This window comes from Doryrhamphus excisus, chromosome 1 (assembly GCF_030265055.1).
Source record: "Doryrhamphus excisus isolate RoL2022-K1 chromosome 1, RoL_Dexc_1.0, whole genome shotgun sequence".
Lineage (NCBI taxonomy): Eukaryota > Metazoa > Chordata > Actinopteri > Syngnathiformes > Syngnathidae > Doryrhamphus > Doryrhamphus excisus.
The window spans coordinates 38,756,707-38,777,665 of record NC_080466.1 but is presented as its reverse complement, the minus strand read 5'-3'; the positions used below and the strand labels follow the sequence as shown (position 1 = coordinate 38,777,665).

The 20,959-nt window shown below is 42.3% G+C and overlaps 4 protein-coding genes and 1 non-coding gene across 6 annotated transcripts; all 5 read left to right on the top strand.

The window, feature by feature from the left end:
* The first annotated feature begins 47 nt into the window (after nt 1-47).
* Nucleotides 48-6,888, top strand: LOC131126390 (tubulin monoglycylase TTLL3-like). Its single transcript, XM_058068865.1, has 14 exons — nt 48-708; nt 2,146-2,214; nt 2,358-2,449; nt 2,531-2,699; nt 2,783-2,823; nt 2,942-3,070; nt 3,646-3,760; nt 3,825-3,920; nt 3,990-4,161; nt 4,736-4,884; nt 4,944-5,187; nt 5,325-5,584; nt 5,869-6,044; nt 6,119-6,888. Exons 2-14 carry the CDS (start codon nt 2,169-2,171, stop codon nt 6,494-6,496), a joined length of 2,067 nt encoding a protein of 688 aa, XP_057924848.1. The 5' UTR covers nt 48-708; nt 2,146-2,168; the 3' UTR covers nt 6,497-6,888.
* A 58-nt stretch (nt 6,889-6,946) lies between these two features.
* LOC131126402 (cytochrome b-c1 complex subunit 1, mitochondrial) lies at nt 6,947-11,467 on the top strand. The gene is made up of 13 exons (XM_058068893.1): nt 6,947-7,095; nt 7,668-7,808; nt 7,889-7,975; nt 8,053-8,182; nt 8,254-8,452; nt 8,542-8,621; nt 8,699-8,814; nt 9,087-9,230; nt 10,393-10,553; nt 10,639-10,724; nt 10,806-10,894; nt 10,963-11,038; nt 11,121-11,467. Exons 1-13 carry the CDS (start codon nt 7,033-7,035, stop codon nt 11,183-11,185), a joined length of 1,437 nt encoding a protein of 478 aa, XP_057924876.1. The 5' UTR covers nt 6,947-7,032; the 3' UTR covers nt 11,186-11,467.
* LOC131101802 (small nucleolar RNA SNORA26) lies at nt 9,294-9,415 on the top strand. The gene has a single exon (XR_009119311.1). It is a non-coding gene; the product is annotated as a small nucleolar RNA SNORA26 (small nucleolar RNA).
* A 2,072-nt stretch (nt 11,468-13,539) lies between the features above and the next one.
* On the top strand, nt 13,540-14,544 carry ucn3l (urocortin 3, like). The gene is made up of 2 exons (XM_058085073.1): nt 13,540-13,673; nt 13,821-14,544. Exon 2 carries the CDS (start codon nt 13,831-13,833, stop codon nt 14,176-14,178), a length of 348 nt encoding a protein of 115 aa, XP_057941056.1. The 5' UTR covers nt 13,540-13,673; nt 13,821-13,830; the 3' UTR covers nt 14,179-14,544.
* A 1,397-nt stretch (nt 14,545-15,941) lies between these two features.
* On the top strand, nt 15,942-20,709 carry cidec (cell death inducing DFFA like effector c). 2 transcript variants are annotated; one of them, XM_058077125.1, is made up of 7 exons: nt 15,942-16,029; nt 17,513-17,647; nt 17,733-17,808; nt 17,878-18,031; nt 19,091-19,240; nt 19,516-19,706; nt 20,129-20,709. In XM_058077125.1, exons 3-7 carry the CDS (start codon nt 17,756-17,758, stop codon nt 20,310-20,312), a joined length of 732 nt encoding a protein of 243 aa, XP_057933108.1. In that variant the 5' UTR covers nt 15,942-16,029; nt 17,513-17,647; nt 17,733-17,755; the 3' UTR covers nt 20,313-20,709. The 2 variants fall into 2 exon arrangements, with proteins under 2 accessions (XP_057933108.1, XP_057933116.1); XM_058077133.1 differs by having other exon boundaries at nt 16,004-16,029; nt 17,516-17,647.
* The last annotated feature ends 250 nt before the right edge of the window (nt 20,710-20,959 follow it).

Genomic DNA, 20,959 nt, shown 5'->3' with positions numbered 1-20,959 from the left:
AGTAAGAATAACAAATTGTCTAGAACCACTCGGCTGGTTGGAAAGGTTTTTTTTTTTAAATTTTGTGTTTGTTTATTTTAAATGTTTATTTTCGTACATTTGTTGTGTGGTATTTCCTTCAAATTATTGTAGCGGTTGCTTCAATTGATATGTGTTAGAAAATGTGTTTACAGTGTTGCGTTCTGTAAATCGTTACAGATTAGCAATGGTTAATTCGAAAATTAAAAAGAAAAAAACATGAAATAATCAACTAATTTATAATGAAGATGCAATGACACTTCATGTCATGTGAGTAATTTATTTATTATACTGCACATTGAAGCACAATGCTATTTACAGTTACACAATTCAACATGTCTGAACGGGAGTAGAAAGAAGCACAATTTATTTCACCTTAACCCTTCTCCTGTTACAGCACTTACTCATAGTTTTAATTCCTGTATTCAACATGTGGCTCTTTTTAATAGTAAAAGGAATAGATCAAGATAAAGGAGTGAAAAGACTTTGTGAATAGCCTTTACAATAATATAGTTATTAGCATGTTATTAAACATAATTAAATTATGAGCGAAATTGTTTAATGGTATGATAAAGTAAATGTGAACAGATTACAAGTCAAGGTCGTGTGTTGGCATGGCAACAGTAAACCGAGCTGGGCCGTTCCTCTGGTGAAACAACACAACAAAGTCACACATTTGGAGCCCAGCAGGTAGGAACAGATACTTTTACCCATCAGATCCTGTTATTAATGATATAATTTGTGCATTGCATACTATTAGATGTTTGGACTTAAAATAGGGCCGAAGGAGTTTTATTTGTGCTCAAGTTTGTTTCAGAAAGTATTGTGTACATTTGTTGAGAGGATTTATAAAAAAAACAACTATATTTTGATGTGTGGCGAGATAAACATAATGATAATGGAAGGGGAGCTGAATCACACCCTGTCAAGGTGCAAATCTAACAGTTGTAGCCAACTGTGCTGCAATTTGACCCTCTGGAATACAATCTGTATTGTCAAGAGAGTTTTAATCACTGTATCACACTCCATTGAGCTACCCTGCTGTAACATTGTACCACATACATTCATGTACACAAAGGTGTACTATGTATAGGAATACATCTAAGACATAATAGGTTGATTTAAACTTCATATAAAAGTCATCTGATGCCATTTAGAGACATGATCAGCTATAACAAAATCATCATGTTCACGGATGAGAATGACGCCAGGTTTTTCTGCAGTTGAGAGTTTTAAAATGAGCCTTGAAGATACACTCATCTTCACGCCTCTAGACAGTCAGCTGAATTAATCATGAGGTGACACACTTGAGACAAATCTCTGAATCCAGAGGCCATTTATTAAAGTTTTATGAAGTTACTCTTAAGCGGAAGATGCCAAGCGTTTAGTTACAATGCCTTTAACTTTACATCACATTTACACAGTATGTCTATAGTATAGACATACTGTGTAAATGTGATGTAAAGGGCAAACTATGGCCCGGGGGCCACATCCGGCCCGCCAAGTGATTGAATATGGCCCGCCTGTTCTTTTTAAAGTATTTCATTGAAATTTATCGTACAACCTGGCATCATGGCTTGAGCCAACCTTTTGATGGTTGAAGTAGCTGTTTTATCAATATTGTTATTTGATGTGGTCTGTTGTTTACAAAGTGCTCCTGAAAAAAGGGACACAAGCACAATAAAAAAATAAAAAATTAAAAATTAATAAAACAAAAAATATTAATTCATTCATTCGCGGGGGTTGCTGGAGCCCATCCCAGCTGTCCTCGGGCAAGACGCGGGGTACACTCTGGACTGGTGGCCAGCCAATCACAGGGCACATATAGAAATACAACCATTCACACTCACATAAAATACAATATTTAAATAATAATAAATTTAATTTATAACGCACTTTACATCAAATGAATGACCTCAAATTGCACATATAGCAGATTGCATGACACTTTTACAGATACAATAATTCCAGGTGGACAGTTACGTGTAAAAAACATAATAGTCTGGCCCCTCGTCAATTTTGTTAAACCAATGCGGCCCGCGAGTCAAAAAGTTTGCCCCCCCTGGTCTATACTGTATGTGTGTACACTTTAAGGTATTTGCTTGAGCTTTTCACACACCCCGACAGATGAGGACCACTAGGTCACAGCAATGGTCCAACAATGCAATCAAGCTGAAATCAAAGCCCTGGAAACTAGTAAGTCATTTCACAACAAGCTTGCAACATTTGTTTGCTCAGCCGCTGTTCCTTTCTTTCACAACCATGTGTAAATATAGTAGCATGCACTAGAAGCGAACTTTATTCAGACAATTATTAATCATTTTGAATGTGTGTAACAGCTTCACCCCCATGCCGACACAGTGTCCACCTACCTGTTATCAACCCAGATAGACTAAAGACAGCCAAGGCCATTGTGCACCAAGCTGTCAAGGTAGGTCAAAAATAATTGTGTCTAGACATGTGCAATTTTTAGTTTACTTTCTAATATTTTTGTCACTTTTCTTACTTGTAGTTACATAAGGTGTTCTCGGTCCAGGGCCCGTACCCTGTCATTCGGGCTGCACTGAGGGCCAGAGGCTGGGTGGAAAAGCGGACTTGTCACTCTCATCAGCACACCTCTGCACATCCTGTTAAAGAGACCAGCTGTAATAACGCTGGTGGCATTGAGAGTGAAGATGATGGTCAGCTGAAGTTATGATGGGAACCCATACAGTATGTGGCCTTGTATCTTTCCCTAATTTTGACAGTTGATCCTTCTCCTCAGGTGACCAAGAGCAGGATCCAGACGGACGTTATGGTCTGATGGTGAGGACACAAGGAAACATGTAGGATAGCCGTGACGGGATGTGACTCGATGTTGAAAATGTGTGCTTTTTCGGTAGTGGCAGTTGACCGATTATTAACATGATGATGTATTCCACAGTCTCGCCTGGTGCGCAATGAAATAGTTTATTTCTACTGGACAAACAGGAGAGATGCCATCAACACCAGCATCCTGCAGAAAGATCAGATCATCAATCATTTTGCCAAAGCAGGCAGTTTCACCACTAAGGTACGTTCACGTGGTCTTTTTTTGGTTATACTGTATTCAGTGGTGGGAGTAACTGTTTTTATCGTGCTGTAACTGCTTGTAACCCAGTATAAAGGTGACTATAGGGGTGTTATTTAATGTCTACAAAGCTCTATTAATATTTTTTTAAAGTTTTCTATGCCCCAACTATGAAAATATTCCATTTAATAATATTGCGGGGCGGCACGTCGCGCGCAGACCTCACAGCTAGGAGACCAGGGTTCAATTCCACCCTCGCGACTCCAAATTGTCCATAGGTATTAATGTGAGTGTGAATGGTTGTTTGTCTATATGTGCCCTGTGATTGGCTGGCGACCAGTCCAGGGTGTACCCCGCCTCTCGCCCGAAGACAGCTGGGATAGGCTCCAGCACCCCCGCGACCCTCATGAGGAAAAGCGGTAGAAAATGAATGAATGAATGAATAATATTGCGTTCTCCCTTGTGGAAATTCATCTATCACGCGATAAACGAGGGACGACTGTAATATAAAATAAATGACATTTTGGAAGTAACGTGTTTAACACTGACAACAGCGCCTACTCGTAAATCTGTTCCAGGTAGGATTGTGCGTCAACCTGAGGAGCCTTCACTGGTTTGACTCGGCCGACCCGGACACATTTTTTCCTCGCTGTTACCGACTCGGAGCACGGGACGAGAAGCACGCTTTCATTGGTCAGATATTGCTTACTTAGTCAAACAGAGGAAACGTATCTAACCAAATGTGTCCTTCGTACAGAGGACTACAAGAGGACAGCCTGCACCAGTCTTTTGAAGTACATAGTGGAAAGAGTGCCGAATGTACACAAAGAGAGCAAAAATGATCCCATTCGAGGTACCGTGTAATTATTTTATCGTGTGTTTCAGAGCAGAGCTTTTTATCATTGTTTTTTCTCCATTTTAGAAACATCGGAAACTGTGATTCTTCCCAAAATGATCAACACAGCCCTCAAAGTGTGCCAGGCTTTTCTCGAGAGTTTAGAGCACGCTGACATTGACACCAGCTTGGACTCGTCTCAATCCCTTACAAAGGAGGAGTGGGAGGAGTTTATTGACAGATACTATTTGGTTGTTCAGTGAGTACTGAGTGTGTGTAAAATATTCATGAACTAGAGACATGATATACAGTAAACCTCGGATATATCGGACTCGGATATATCGGAAATTCGCTCACAACGGACAGATAAAAAAGAACTGATTTTTCTGTAATGCATTTCCAATAAAAATTCATTGCATATATCGGATTTTTTATAATGGATTTCGCCTATTTTGGACAAAAGTCCCGTTCCAATGCATTTCCATTAAATTTCCCTCGCATATATTGGATGGCCGCATCGTGGCGCTCCGATTCGCCGAATCGTGACAGGCCGCTATATGATGTCATTTGCAGCGTTTGCAGCGTTTGCAGCGTTTGCAGCGTTGCCTGCGCGTCCAGGTACATTGGAAACATAGTCAAGGAAGTGCCTTTTTATAACGGATAAAATCCGATTTACGTATATACCGGATATAAATCCGATATATGCGTAAAACGGACATTTTCCGCTATACGCATATAACGGATTTCGCTTATATCGGACAAAACCAGTGGGAACAATTGAATCCGATATATCCGAGGTTTACTGTAGTTTTCTGTTCTGCTTTTCCACTCAGTGGAAGTGCCCGGATTGATATCAGTGATCAGTTATTTGGCCGCTGCAAGGCAATGCTGCAGAGGCTGGCTGAGGTCAGTCCACAACTGGACACGGATGGCATACACAACATCTGGATCATCAAACCTGGAGCCATGTCCAGAGGCAGAGGTGAGATATCACACACATCGTATTTTTGAAAAATAACTCAAATTTGCCTTTTCTTGCAGGTATCAAATGCGCCAAACGTTTGGATGAGATCCTCAATATGGTGTCCAGTGATCCAGCTCTAATCAAGGAAAGCAAATGGGTGGTTCAGAAATACTTGGAGTCTCCATTCCTGGTGGAAGGCACCAAGTTTGATGTGCGCCAGTGGTTTCTCGTCACAGACTGGAACCCTCTCACTGTGTGGTTTTATAGAAAGTGCTACTTGCGCTTTTCTACGCAGCCTTACTCAGTGGACACAATGGACAAGTAGGTGACATCTTATAACTACAAATGTGCTTCCTACAAATTCATACCACGAGTTGGTTATTTTATTTTGACTCAGTGTTTGCACGCTTGAATTTATGCCAACATATTTACGTATTTCATTTTCACTTTCTTTTCAGCTCAGTTCACCTGTGCAATAATTCCATCCAGAAGCATCTGAGACCTTCTCATCACCGCCATCCCAGCATCCCGGAAGACAACATGTGGTCAGACGACCAGTTTAAGACCTTTCTGTCCACTCGGGGCCGCCAGGCTCAGTGGGAGAATGTAGTGGTCCCCGGGATGGAGAAGGCTATTGTCCATGCATTGCAAACGACACAAGATCTTGTCGATTCCCGCAAGAACACGTTTGAGCTCTATGGCGCTGACTTCATGTTAGGTATGAGTATCATGCAACACACTGTATGTCCTTAAATTGACACGCTTTGCCTCGGTTAATTGTTATGTGCGTCATTCAGGGTCACATGGCCACATTCTTAAGGGGGTGCTGCAAGGATAAGAGAATAAAAAAATCATATTTGTGGTCTCATTCTCAATTTGTAGGATGTCTGGTGTGTTATAAAGGAGCGCACAGCACCTGAATGAGATTGGACGCCTGCATGGGCTGTGGAGGATGATAGGGATTATCTAATAAAGAAAATCTACCAACTATTATTTTTGCAGGCTGTGACTTACATCCATGGCTGATTGAAATCAATGCCAGTCCGACCATGGCTCCCTCGACACCCATCACAGCCCGTCTTTGTGCAGCTGTGCAGGAGGACACGCTACGTGTGGTCCTGGATCGGAGAGCAGACAGATCAGCAAACACGGGAGACTTTGAGCTCATTTATCACCAGGTAGATAAGTCGGATAATTTCCAAATAGCCGGAGAGTCAAAATGATAACTTCAGATTTCTATTTTCATTTGTAGGCAGCAGTAGTCGTACCACAGTATGTAGGGGTCAACCTACTCATCGAGGGCTTCAGGCCGAAGTGCTCCCGTCTGCTTCCTCCTTTGAGGCCTCTCGACCGTTCAACCCCAAAGTATCGTGTCAAGGTCAAGAAGGAGATGTCCACAGAAAAACCAAAGCCTTTACCCAAGGTGGTCAAGAGTGCTGATACACCAGTAAAAAACATCCATCGTCTTCCTCCTCCTCCTCCTTCCCAGCCACCAGTGCCTATCCCTATTGAAACATTCACTCTCCAGCTACCCAAGACTGGACACAGGTCTGTCCATGTACCCCTTAATGCTTGCTCACATTCAGTCTTTCTGTGGAGAAGGGGCTTGGAATTAAGACCTCTTCTGTGAAGGACCAAAATAATGCCACATAAAACAAGGGTCACAATGTTTCTCCTGTAAGAATCAGCACCAATATAATCTGTGACAGAGATGGGACACATTTATTTTTTTCAAATTTCAAATTCCTTTGGATATTCCTTTAATATCCCTCAAGACATGGTGCCCAGATAAACTATTTTAGGTGTTGGTATTATTTCAGACGCTATGAAAGTTTTGCAAGTCCATTAAATTTAAATGTGAATTTCAGAAGATATACATAAATATGGCTTGAAGCCAAAGTGATAATACATTATAATTCGGATCTTTTCCACATATGTATATATCAGAATTTTGTAGCTAAATAACACTACATGATTTGATGATAAAAATATATGTTCTTATTAAAATGTATTAACAGCTGTCTTCGTTTGCTTTCCCAATCACATTTAATAACACGTTTGAACAGACGGTGGCGCTAAATAGCCTCGAGGCGGGCAACACAAACGAAGAAGACCCACGACTTGAGAACAGCGGAAACTGCTGTCCTCTGTAGCCTGGACTGAAAAATGGCGGCGTCTGTGTGCCGAGTTGGGAGCACCGTGGGTCGTGTACTAGCCAAAGCCCGTAGTGTGAGTAAGGCTTTGAGTTTGTTTTCAAATTAAAACGGCGCGTTATATTCTCATAAAGGTCCCAATAAAGTAATTAAATTGCTAAACCTTCCGTAAGTGGTTAACTTGAGTTAGCAGCTTAGCATTGGCTAGCTCAGTGTGAATGCAAGGTCAAGCGGCAAATAATACTGTGACAGCTAATTTCTTTCTGTTATTAAGATTATATGTGACGTTTGATTGATACCTTGTATTATTTTGCTTTTATACGTTGTCAGTTTTAAACATTGAACTCACTTCCTTGGTTTGCCCTCAATGTTGCTACGCTTCCTTGCTAACAACTTTAGCAAAGGGGACTCAGGCATTGTCATTCGCGTGTTTTTGTCACTCAAGATGTCTATTCAATCATAATTTAGTCTGTGACTTTGAAGTTTGACTTTGACACATTAATAACTTGAACATGTACACGTAATTTGACCGAAACATTTCCCTTTTCATAGACAATTGCTGTTTACTGAATGTCCTGCTATTTTCAAATGTAAATATGAATTTAATTGACTTCAATGATATCTCTGATTCTGTCCCCCAACCTCCAGCCCGTCCTGCTGTCTCTGAGGCGTGGACAAGCCTCTGTCAGCTATGCCCAAAGCCTGGTTGGAGCCCCTGAAACCCGTCTCACTGCCCTGGATAATGGCCTGAGGGTCGCGTCTGAAGAGACGGGACATGCAACATGCACTGTAAGGACATCACGCAATCGTATCAATGCAGGGCTTTATGACATTGTGCTTCTTCTCAACTATGCTGTGCACATTTCCAGGTCGGACTATGGATCAGTGCTGGCAGTCGCTACGAGAGCGAAAGAAACAACGGTGCAGGCTTTTTCCTGGAGCACATGGCGTTTAAGGTGGTCATACATTGATGCATTAACTCAGGGAAGTTGAACCTAGTTCAGCAGTTCCATCTTGGTCCTTGCTTCCACAGGGAACCAAGAAGCATCCTCAGGCTGCCTTGGAGCAGGAGGTGGAGTCGATGGGTGCTCACTTGAGTGCCTACACCTCCCGGGAGCACACTGCATACTACATGAAGACTCTGGCGAAAGACCTGCCTAAAGGTAACGTTGGATCAGTGAAGCTTTTGTGTGTGGTCTTTTAGGCAAGAGTGTGAACACATGCGTTCCCTCAGCTGTGGAGCTGCTGTCAGAGGTGGTGCAGAGCTGCTCGCTCACTGAGGCGGAGCTTGAGCAGCAGCGGGGCGTCGTGCTACGTGAACTGGAGGAAGTAGAAGGCAACTTGCAGGAAGTTTGTCTGGACCTGCTGCATGCCACAGCCTTTCAGGGTACCCCTCTGGGTCAGAGTGTACTGGGACCATCCAACAATGCCAGGTAGACCAAAGTACATCCGATTTGAGAACTATAACAGATTCTGACAGACCCCGTACATTTCTAATAAACACTATTGTGTATTCTGGAAGAACTCTCACTCGCCAGGACTTGGTGGATTACATCAACAGTCACTACAAGGCCCCACGTATGGTTCTGTCAGCTGCTGGAGGTAGATGATCTTTGTGCTACCATACAGTGAGACGTTTTCTACACATATTAAGTATTCATGTGGTGTCTACTGTGTAGGTGTTAACCACGAGGAGCTGGTTGGTTTGGCCAAAACTCACTTCAGTGGCGTGTCCTTTGAGTACGAGGGAGATGCTGTTCCTGTGTTGTCACCCTGCAGGTTTACAGGAAGTGAGGTGAGATGTTGTTTTTGCAGGGATGCTTAATAATGTGTTCCTTAAATGTCATGGTGACTCAGAGATGATGAATCCACTCCATCGATGAGTGGCCGGCTGTGGTGTATCTCAGTATGTCTCCAACTTGAACCCTTAATTCCAAAATCGCAAATATTTACCAAGTGGGTAGCTTGCAGTGTCAATTTTCACACTAATGCTACTTGAACAGTATTCGTGCACAAGTGGGATTTTTTTTTTATGCATAAGGCATATTTTTATTTTCTTCTTTTCAGATCCGCATGCGTGATGATGCTCTACCTCTGGCTCACATCGCCATCGCTGTGGAGGGGGCCAGTGCTGCCAGCCCCGATATTGTGCCTCTCATGGTGGCTAACGCAATCATTGGAAGCTACGACCTCACCTACGGTGGTGGAAAGGTTTGGCATCTTTATTTTAGGCATCGTTTCCAAAAGACATAATTCCATATTCCCCTTTAAGCTTTGCCCACTTGAGACTGACCATGTATTGAGTGGCCATTATGGAGGGGTAAATCAATATACTCTCTGTTAACCTGAGTCAGGGGGTTTCATCCCTGCCTCCGGACCTGTTGGGAGGAACATCTGCAATACAAGTAGAAGTTTAAATTCTCGTCACATATTTTCTACCAAAAAACGTCGAAACGCTGCTTTAATTTGTAACTACTTAAAAGAAAACTGGACGTCCGAGGGAATTTTGCGCATGAACACATATCTTGACCTTTTCAGTGCATTCTTAAGAGAAAAGTATGAGATAGCTAACAATGCATGTCATGGGACCAACCAGTTTTGGTGCAAAACAGTGTTCCATTGACATAACTGACCTGTGTATTAACCATGCTACAGTAATATTATACTATTATACTATACTTATCTTACACAACGACTCGCTGGCCGCTCGTCTCGGCGTCATTCCCAGACAAAATAGTGGATAGCTAGCTCTCAATTTCGCTACAACGACTCGACAAGATGCTCGTTAGCCATCAGCATATTTTACCTGATGACTGTAAGCACACGTCTTGTGGTGGAAGACGCAGCCATCCCATTGAGAGCTGATATGTAAGTGCTGTTGTTTCTATGGTGCTGCTTTTGTTGCTGTTAGAAGTCGCATCAACTCCTGGGCTCAATGCCCCTAAGAAAGATGTTTTGGTAATGTTTTATAATCAAAATATGGCAAGATACTGTAAGTATTACATGTTATCATCAGAGTATTTCTTGATGCATGATCATATCAAACCATAAAACCTTGTTAGAGGGTTTCGTAGTTGAAATCAGTGTATCCCAATGATGTGCATTGTTGGCTAGCTCATATTGACTCGTTTTGTCTTGTTAAATGCACTGAAAGGGGAAAGAGGTGTTTGTGTTTCACATAACGATTGTGGGTGATGGGCAAAATTTTTCTTGTCTGTGAAATGTTGGTGGAACACGTTACAAGAAATAAAAATGTATTCTAGCATCCATAAGTATTTTTTATTGTTTTCATGGTTGTCAATGTTCCTGATTTGATCTGATTGATTTTTTTTTTTTGTATTGATCAGTACATCCTTTCCTTGTTCATTTGTAGCACCTGAGCAGCCGTCTGGCCCGCCTGGCAGTGGAAGAAAACCTGTGCCACAGCTTCCAGGCCTTCCACTCGTCCTACAGCGACACCGGCCTGCTGGGAATCTACTTTGTGACGGACAGGCACCACATTGATGATATGATGCACTGGTCCCAGAACGCTTGGTCAGAAATCACACACACGCAACACAGTGTCTTCATCTGAACCCCCTCTCTCCCCAAAAACTGAGACTTGTTTTGACTCACCCAGGATGAACCTGTGCACCACAGCCACCGAGAGTGATGTAGCAAGAGGCAAGAATGCTCTGAAGGCCAGCCTGGTAGGACAGCTCAACGGTACGGAACGCTGCTTTCATGCACTTTACACACACACACTCAACAAGTTCCCATGAATAATCACAACACTGTTTCTCGTAGGAACAACACCGATTTGCGATGACATCGGCAGGCACATTCTCAACTACGGCCGCCGTATTCCTCTGGCTGAGTGGGACGCAAGGATTGATGTGAGTCACTCAGACACGGAGGATTTAGCTGACGCGCGCTTGCTTGACAACGCATGCTTTCTTTTCAGGCCGTGACCCCCAGGATGGTACGTGACGTGTGCTCCAAGTACATCTACGACAAGTGTCCTGCTGTGGCTGCTGTCGGTGAGTTCGAGTTCCCCTTTCATGTCTTTGCGTTCGCTTCTTTTCCTCTTACCGTCCACCTCTCCTGCCCCCTCTCCGTCAGGGCCCGTCGAGCAGCTTCCCGACTACAACAGAATGCGCAGTGCCATGTACTGGCTCAGGTTTTAACTTTTCATTGTGACGTTGCTTTGTTTTCGCTCCTCAACCTCTCACCAAGGATGCTGTCTGTCTTTCAAACACGTCTTTTATCATGCACGCTGGTAGCCACTAAGCCACCAGTCCGACAGTAAAAAATGAGCGGACGTACTGTAAACATCGTAAATGCAACCAGTGTGGAGCAACAGTATATTTATCATTTCTGTAAGATTTGTTTCTGTCCTATTGTACATAACAGAAGCTCTCATTATGATGAAAATAAAAAACAAAAATCTGCACACCTATTATTATTCTTTCATGTTTATTTGAAAACATTTTTTCCTCTTTATTAACTTCATTAGCAACCTCTCTACATCTATTAGATCGTGAGACTTGAAAGAATAAAAAAAAAACGCTAAGTAGTCATGCCTCACCAGCCATGAACCTCCCCACACGTCACCGCGTACTAATGTTGACGTCACTTTTCACTGATCCAACTGATGAGATCTTACATGGATGATAGACCAGACCGTAGATGACGTCATCTAATGTCAATATGCGGTCACGCTGTGTGACAAAAGATGCGACTGGTACACATGAACGTTTTGTTACGACGATGGGTGACATATGTGCACTCCATGTTTGTGTATCTGTGGACATCCGCAATGATTCCTTTTGCTTCAGGAGCCCCGAGGGCCCGGCCAGCGTGTAATATTTGAGTCATTAGTGAGATGAGGACCGCTCCAGTGACGGACTGGAATGGAGGTGAATAAGAGAAGGAGGTACTGCATCCTTGTACTTTTCCAGGGGGCATTTTATCTTTTTACTTTAGTTTGACGCACACTTCTCCTTTTATGAAACTATATATGACAGCAAGCAGCACACACGTTGAAATATGATATCATTGAATGACTTTATTCCAAGTGAACGTCACACAAAAGCACACGGTTGCCTTTTGAAAGTGGTTCAGCAGTCGTTGCTTATCGGCCTAATGAAGCCTTGGAAATATCTTTGCAGTATTTGGGAATGCTCTTTCAAGTAGAACAGCTTCTTTTAGAATTTGTGATGTAAGAAGCCTCACTTGGGGTTCTGGAGAAATCTCCGAGGTCTGACAGGTTAACAGGAAATGTCCCATTGATTTAAACATTGCGCTTCTGTGCAAGAGCAAACGGAGTAACTAAACTAAACCGTGTCCACAAGAATACAGATATTTTAAATACGCTTATTTGTTTATGCATTTTGGCATTTCAGCCAGCGGCAGATGATTTGAAAAAAAGAATGTTCATGTCATTGTACATCTTATATCTCACTATATTGGATGTACGTGTTAATGCATGACCAAGTCTAACTTTTTTTCAGGATTCTGACGTATTAGGGCCACATTGAAAAACAGCCCCCCCCTCCCTCCGATATTTCAAGAATAAAGTTGTAAATTTTGGACACAAAAGGCCATAAATTTACCAGGAAAAAGTCGTACCTTTTTATAAGAAAAAAAGTTGTACATTCAGTAGAAGAAAGTCATAAATTTACAAGGAAAAAGTTGTGAATTTACCAGACAAAAAGTCATAAATTACCTTTGAAAAATGACAAATAATGCCTGTTACAAAGTAGTATTAAAATAATGATATATCGACAATAAAGTCGAAATCTACTTGTAATATTATGTGAATGGAGTCGTAAATTTTTAGAAAAAAAGTCGGAAAATTTCCAGCAAAAAAGTCTTTAATTTACCAGAATAAAGTTGTAAGTTTTAGAGAAAGTCTAAAAAAAATCTAGGAGAAAAAGGTAATAAATCTACAAGAAAAAAAGTTGTACATTCGTGAGAAAAAAGGCGTAAATTTTGAGAATACAATCAAAGTCAAAAATCTTGTAAATTTACTAAAAAACCTGTAATATTACGAGAATAAAGTTGTAAATTTATGCGAGAACTCATAGCTTTATGAGTGGCTTTTGCTGCCACGTTATAAATAAAAGCTTGAGTATGACATATAATATTACAACTTCATTCCTGTAATTTTGCAACTTTATTCTAAAAAAAAAAAAATCTCAGCTTTTTTCTTCCAAAGTGGCCCAAATAAATACACCAGTTACATATTCACTCTCAGAAGAATAATGTCAATCATGCACACAAATCGGTGATCCATGTCTTATCATTGCAATCAATAACAAATTAAATGAAAAGCGAGAGCATTTTAGCGCGGCAGAGATCATATCGACCTCATATTTGGCGTCAGAGGATATTGGTCACTGTTGACTGTCCAATTCTTTACAGGCAAATGATTGTGATTGTGTTATTTTTAGACAACGATCGCAATGAGTGGGGAGGAAATGAGATTAAAAGAAGGGAGGGGGGGCGGTGAGGTCGGCAGTGAAGACGGGGTCGTGCAGGCACTTGAACGTCCGACTGCGTGGACCACAGGTCGCTCTTGTCGCTGGAGTGGAGATACGAAGAGTTTTTTTTAGTCATTTATCAAGAACAGGGAGTCAAAGTACTTTTGTCACGTGACCAGCCATCCACTAAGTAAGTATAAGTCACTATTCTTAAATCTGATTGGTTAAAGAAGTTGATTATTGTAAAACTGAATGTCAAATGTGCATCTTTGCTAAATTCGATAGCTTTGAAGTAGTTTCCAACCTTTTGTCATCATCGCTCTCTGCCCGACAACAGACTTGCGGCCATGAGAACGGCGAGGCTTTGTTTCTGCCTGCTTCTGCTGCACGCTCAGAGAAGCAGCCCCGCTCTCGCCGGGTTTGACGAGGACGCGGAAAGAGGCACGGCGTCCGTCGACATCATCGACCGCAGCGGAGTGTTGAACTCATTGCTCCGTTCGGAGCATCGCACGGTTCTCCGGCAAGGGCGCGCCCAGGTGCCAAAGAGAGCCCAGCAGGGTTCCCGTTTCGCCTTGTCCCTTGACGTCCCCACCAGCATCCTCAGCGTCCTCATAGATCTGGCCAAGAACCAGGACTTGAGGACCAAAGCGGCAGCCAATGCAGAACTGATGGCACGGATTGGCAGGAGGAAATAAGAATGGAGGAGAACTGACACTTGTTAGTTGAGGTAGTACTCACTTGTATGTACCATGACATCACTTGTACTCCATAAATGCAACAATATCACATCTGCTCGACTCTTTCATTCCTTCATTGCTCTCATTCTTCTCATCCAAACTCTCCTTCTCGCGTGTGCACGTGTCATGAATCCACACAATGAAACATTACGATAATTCGTATTCATTTCACCTCGCATGGACAAGCAGCAGCGAGCCGTTAAAGGCAAATGAATGCGTCACGGCGATGCCTGATAAACATGACAAAGACACGGCAGGATATTGACCTCCGCCGGAAAGAACGACCTCAGCGTTGATTTCATCCAGGCTTTTGTTCACGATGCTTGTTACATTTGACACTTCTTGGCTATTTTAAGTCTTTATCTGCAACGGAAGACGATCTGCAGCGTGATTCATGCGGGCTCCTGCACTGAGCATGAAATGTGATTCAACAGAGTGAAATAAACTGTTCATCTGATTCACGCTGGAGTTGGCTCTCTTTTTATGGCGCCCATCACCTTGACGCTATCACGGCCTGGCAGACGTATGTATGCACTAAGCGGCAAACGCCACATCATTTGTAGTCTGTATTTGCTACTAAAACTCGGATTTATATCTATTTCAGTCTACACGCTGGTGTGGAAAAACTGTTTGCCGCTTTCCTGATTTCTTCTTTTTTGTCATACTTTAATGTTTCACATCATCAAACTAATTTAAATATGAGTCAATGACAACACAACTGAACCCAAAATGTAGTTTTTAAACACAAGTGAGAAAAAAAATCCAAACCTATATGCCCCTGTGTGGAAAAAGTGATTCCCCCTCCCAATTAGGACTCCAGCAAACCACAGTGAGAGCCATTATCTACATGCAAAACATCCAACGGTGGTGAACATTCCCAGGAGAGCCCCCCCCCAAACAGAATGACCCCAAGAGCACAGCGACGACTCATTCAAGAGGTCACAAAAGACCCCGCAACTCTGCATGGCAGAGTTCCAAGACCAGGATGAAAACCAGTTTTGAAGAAAAAAAACATTGAGTCTCATCTCAATTTTGCCAGAAAACATCTTGATGATCTCCAGCACCGCCACCCCCCCCCCCCCCCGTGACCCTCGTGAGGAAAAAGCGGTAGAAAATGAATGAATGAATGAATCTTGATGATCCCAGACCTTTGGGAAAATACTCTGTATTCTCTTTATAAACTGTATCTGATTATAATCAATAATATGATAAATCACAGCATCATTCAATGAGCTGAAATATTTAAAGTAAAAAGTATCTGTCCCTGTATTTTGTTACTTTGGAATCGATATCAAATTTAGCAGTTACGGGGTTACATGCCATAGACATAGATGGACGCCACATCGAGCGCTGAGCCGTACGTCAACGTCGCAGCCATATTGGGTGGGTCAAGACTGCTGTAAATGAATACAGGTAAATGTACTCTCTAATATACTTGGGAAACAGTTGGGCAGCAAAGTGGCGCCTAACTGTTTCCCTAGTATACTAGTGCGTGTGTGAATGTATGAACGAGAATAATTAAGTTATTTTTTGTTGAATGGCGCCTTTTGAAAGTCAGTAAATTTCGTAGTATTAATTTACAGCGCAGCCTGACCCATCCAATATGGCGGCGACGTTGACGTATCGCAGAAGTGGACAAAACCACTCGATGCGGCGTCTATCTATTATGGTTCGCTGCACTCAATAAAAAAAAATTGCAAGTTCCGGTCAGGACCGGACGTCACGTGACTTGCAGCAATCAACCAGTCGTAAACATTAGCCAGGTGTTTTCAATTAGCACTCTGGCTCTACCTAACGGCACATCGTCTGGTAAGTGCGTTCATTTATATCTTTTATACTTAGTTTGTTACATTTTGTTTCACAATATACAGATAATTTAATATTGTCTTTGTTCTTTTAAAATAAACAAACAAAAACTACACACGATAATGACAAACAAAACAGAACCAAACCCCATTTCCTCCCCTCCTATGTTCATTTTCCACAATTTTTTCAAGTTATATATATAGCATTTTCATAGTGTGGCAAAGTTGAATTAAGTATTGTAGGATGACCTTTTCTCTATTTACCAGTGTAATACCACACACTGAACATTCTGTGCATATTTATCAGTACATATTTACCTGTACTATCTTTTCCTACTCGGTTATTTATTAAATGTGTGAGAGTAAAAGATGTTCTGTTCACGTGGAACCTTTTGGACTGTTGGCTTTGTATCCTACTCTTTTGGCATCTACACAAAAATTGAGAAATTGGGTTTTTTTAAGGATATGGACTTTCATCTGATCACGCTATTGCCTTTTTGGGCCCTATGGTTGACCTTACAGTATACCTAAATAAAGTACACACTATCATGTACGGCTTTCCGATCATATTTGAAGGAACTGGTTTTGAGATTGTAGCTCAAATTTTAATTAATGCATGTAAGAAGGTACACAACCTAGAGAGAACTATATGCAATATTTTTTTTCTTTTCAACCAAAAAATATAAGACACCCACCACCTGGCTAGCATATGTTGCTAATAGGGATTTCAAAAAAATATATATATTTTTCTCAGTTATCAATTAATATAATTGGTGTAAATTAGCCTCTTCCTGCTGTCTCATAGATTCGTTTTGTGTCCACATCAATACAAAACATAAATTCATTCAATAATTTTCTACCGCTTGTCCTCACGAGGGTTGCGGAGGTGCTGGAGCCTATCCCAACTGTCTTCACACCCTGGACTGCCGGGGGGCCAACCAGGGGCAGGGCACATGTAGACAAACAACCATTCACACTCACATTCATACCTAGGGATAATTTGGAGTCGCTAATTAACCTAGCATGTTTTTGGAATGTGGGAGGAAACCTGAGTACCCGGAGAAAACCCGCGCATGCACGGGGAGAACATGCAAACTCATTGAACTCTGCTCTACTAGCTGTGTGGCCTGCGTGCTAACCACTCGGCCACCGTGCAGCCCCAATACAAACAATACCAACCAAACGCCACAACCAAAGGCTTTTAAAAAATATTCTTATTGTTTTCATGACATGTAAATCAAATGAGTTATGGTGTGACGTCAATGTCAAATATTGATGAAAAAAATGCTCTGCTTTTATTAATGGTGTTTCCATATTACACAGTGTCGTCGTATGTTTCAATACCAGTCACATAAGATGTGGCTAAATAAGAGCAGAAATATGTCTAAAGTTTGTTGAACTTTGCACACATTTGAATGCAAGGCGGTCATGGGGGAAGGACTAGGGTGTTGCTCAATGACACTGACGGCATGCAACTTGCTCAACAGCAGTACAAGGTTCAGCGGCCAGCTGTCTCATTTGTCTGGCTTCTCCCAGCTTCAACCACCAGTTCAGCACAGAGGCAACCACAACCAGGATTATTTCCAGGATCATTCGGGAGAGCCGTGCCAGTCTTTTTTGGCGTAAGTTTTTTATTATTGTCTATATTATATATTACATGACCAGTACTGACTTTTATGGTGCTCATTCCATGATTGGTGATTCCAGGTTGTGGAGCTCTCTGAGCAGCAATGGATTATGCCATGAAGTCTCTCAGCCTCTTGACCCCAGCTACCTTCTCCAAGTAATAAAAAAACAATTCCAAATTTAAAGTAAAGAGATGAGTCACCCTCCCCTTTTTTTTCCTCATCAGATGTGTGACTGCTAGCATGTCAGCCAGTGCATCCATGACACATCAGCTTCTGTCCGGCCGAGCATCTCGACCAAAGCCTTTCCGTGTGACTAATGCTGACCGCAGCTTGAAGAAGGGCATCATGGCTGATGCGCTAGACGACCTCATCAACAAGGTTAGCAAAGAGGCTTGAATATTTCAAGGCGGGGGTGTTCAAACTTGTATTTCACGTTTTTAGTCTCAACCTTTTCAGCTTTTTTGACCTGATCTTGCATGACTTGCATCCCAAATGTGGTCTGCCTGGTTTCAGTTTGTCGCTATTGGTGACAGAGTATTAGTGCTAGTATCATTTCAGCTTCTTTTCTTGTTGTTTTTTTCTTGTTTTTTCTTTTTTTTTTGGAGTAATCTTGTTAACTTGTAGTTTTAGAATGTGCTGTGGACTCCAAATTCCCCCTCGGGCCACACTTTGGACACCCCTGACTATTAGTGCTAGTATCATTTCATCTTCTCTTGCTGTTTTTTTTTTTCATTTTTTTGCGTAATTTTGTTAAATTGTAGTTTTAGAATGTGCTGTGGACCCCAAATTCCCCCTCGGGCCACACTTTGGACACCTCTGACTCAAGGTGTTAAGGGAAGAGAGAAGAGAAGGGAAGTAAAGGAGCACAAATTGATGTTGGGTACACTATTTCAGGCCGCATGTTGGCTACACAGTCAGGAGATCGGGAAGACCTGGGTTCGATTCTCCGTTTGGGAGTTTTAGCGTGCTTGGGTTTTCTCCGGGTACTCCGATTTCCTCCCACATTCCAAAAAAAATGCCAGGTTAATTGGCGACTCCAAATTGTCCATAGGTATGAATGTGAGTGTGAATGGTTGTTTGTCTATATGTGCCCTGTGATTGGCCGGCGACCAGTCCAGGGTGTACCCCGCTTCTTGCCCAGAGAAGGCTGGGGTAGGCTCCAGCATACACGTGCGACCCTAATGAGGAAAAGTGGCATAAAAGATGGATGGTACACAGTTTGTCATATTTCAGCCTATATTTTTGGACTGTGCTTGACGGTGATGGGTATATGGGTATTATGTTTATTATGCCATTTTTAGTACTTAGTACTGCATTCCCGTGGTCCTGTCTGTGCAAAGTTGCTGGATATGTGAATTTCTCTCTCCTATCTCGCAATTATATCACCCATTTTGTCCATGTGAGCCACTTCATGACTGTGATCCATTTACGCCTCAGGTGAGCGACTCATTAAATGTGCTGTGTGCCAGTGGACTGGTGCTGGATGAAGATGGAACATGCGTGGACACACAGGAGTTCTTCCTGACGCTGCCGGAAAACACGGTCCTCATGGTGCTGGAGAAGGGACAGAAGTGGACCCCATTTCAGGTACGGCGGATGGTCAGCCACTAGATGGCACTGCAAGATCAGCTGCCTGTGATGCTGATTGAAGAGACTCACTGTGCCACTTTAATAACATGAAAAATCTATAGAGATGCGTGGATGTATTTTTATATACACATCCTTCATAGTAAATGTCATAAAATGCCACTTTTCACCCACTAGTGGCATTTCCAGTACCATCATATAAGACCTGTTGACTGACCCGTTCCATTCCCAGAGCGTCAATGTCTGCAGCCCTTTTGATGTGAGTCTTTCTCCAGAACAGCCCGTCCAGAGACGAGCTCAGCAAGTGCAGGTTGAGGCCTCGGACTGATGTGGCCAAGCTGACCTTTGACCTCTACAAGAACAACCCCAACGATTTCATTGGCTGTTTGAATGTCAAAGCGACACTGTACGGTGTTTACTCGGTCTCCTATGACCTGCGCTGTTATGCCGCCAAAAGGATGTTGAAGTGAGTGAATGTTTTTTTTTTGACTAAAACACACAAATATATGAAATGGTGTTAAAAAGGAGTACAGGCCATAATCTTAAATATTTGGACTCCAATGCAAATGATTTTTTTCTACTCTGCAGGTACTGCACATGTGCTGCACAATAGTATTTGTAACAATCATCTGGCAGTGAAAATACAATCATCCATTGCTCTCTGCACCTGTGTGGGTGGCAGCTTTGAAATAGCTTTGATTTTACTGAGATTAATTTTTGTGAGGAGTTATGTCATCAGCAAAGAGATGTGCAGGGTTCCAGCTTTGGCACGGACCTTGTAGTGTGGAGGATTATATTTTAGAATTGTTTGTGCCCCGACACTGAAGTACACACCATTTGTCTCAAACATGAGATGAGAAATACTGAAATCTGTCTATTGTTTTCAAGGGAGGCTTTGCGGTGGACCATCTTCTCCATGCAGGCCACCGGCCACATCCTGCTGGGTTCCTCCTGGTACATCGAGCAGCTTCTGGAGGACTGTGAGGGGAGAGTAGAGAAGAGGTTGGTCCTGCCTCGGGAAGGCAGAATCGGGCAGCTGCAGAGCTTGCTGCTGGGTCGAGCCGCCTACTGAGTTTGAACTCTGCATGTCAGCTTTCCCTGCCAGAGCATCTGACACTGTACGAGCGTCTTATCTCAGACACTTTCCTATAGCTGAAGAAGCAGCAGCAGCTGCAACAATATGAATCTTGTTGGATGTCAAATGTCATCCTGTGTGGAGAGTCAATAAAACTTAGCACTTTTAATGTAAACCCCTATGTGTGTGGCCGAGTGGTCCAGCTGGCTCTCCGGTGCTTTCACTGTCCTGTGGAGGAGCACCAAAGTAAACATTACATTAGCGGCCCAAGTGCCAATTTGACCATCTAGTCAAAAAAAATGCTGCACAAATGTGACTCAGAAGTCGGTGTACTCCTTTTTAATGTGTGTTCTGTAATGCTGATGTAAGATGATGGAATAAATGGCTGATCTTATTTAGCTTGTAAAAGCAAATGTATATAATGCAGATACAATATGAATTTTGCACATTTTGTATTTGTTTGAAATTGCTTTATATTAAACTTCGACTTATCTGCATATGCACAGAAAACATTCCGGGTAGAGCGTCTCATCTCATTGGCCGTGTCATTCGAGTGCAAGCTGGTTATTGCAACTATTAGAGGTTGGCACTTTCAAAATGTCTCCTGTCAGGTCTTCCTCAAGCACTGAAGTATAGTATAGTGT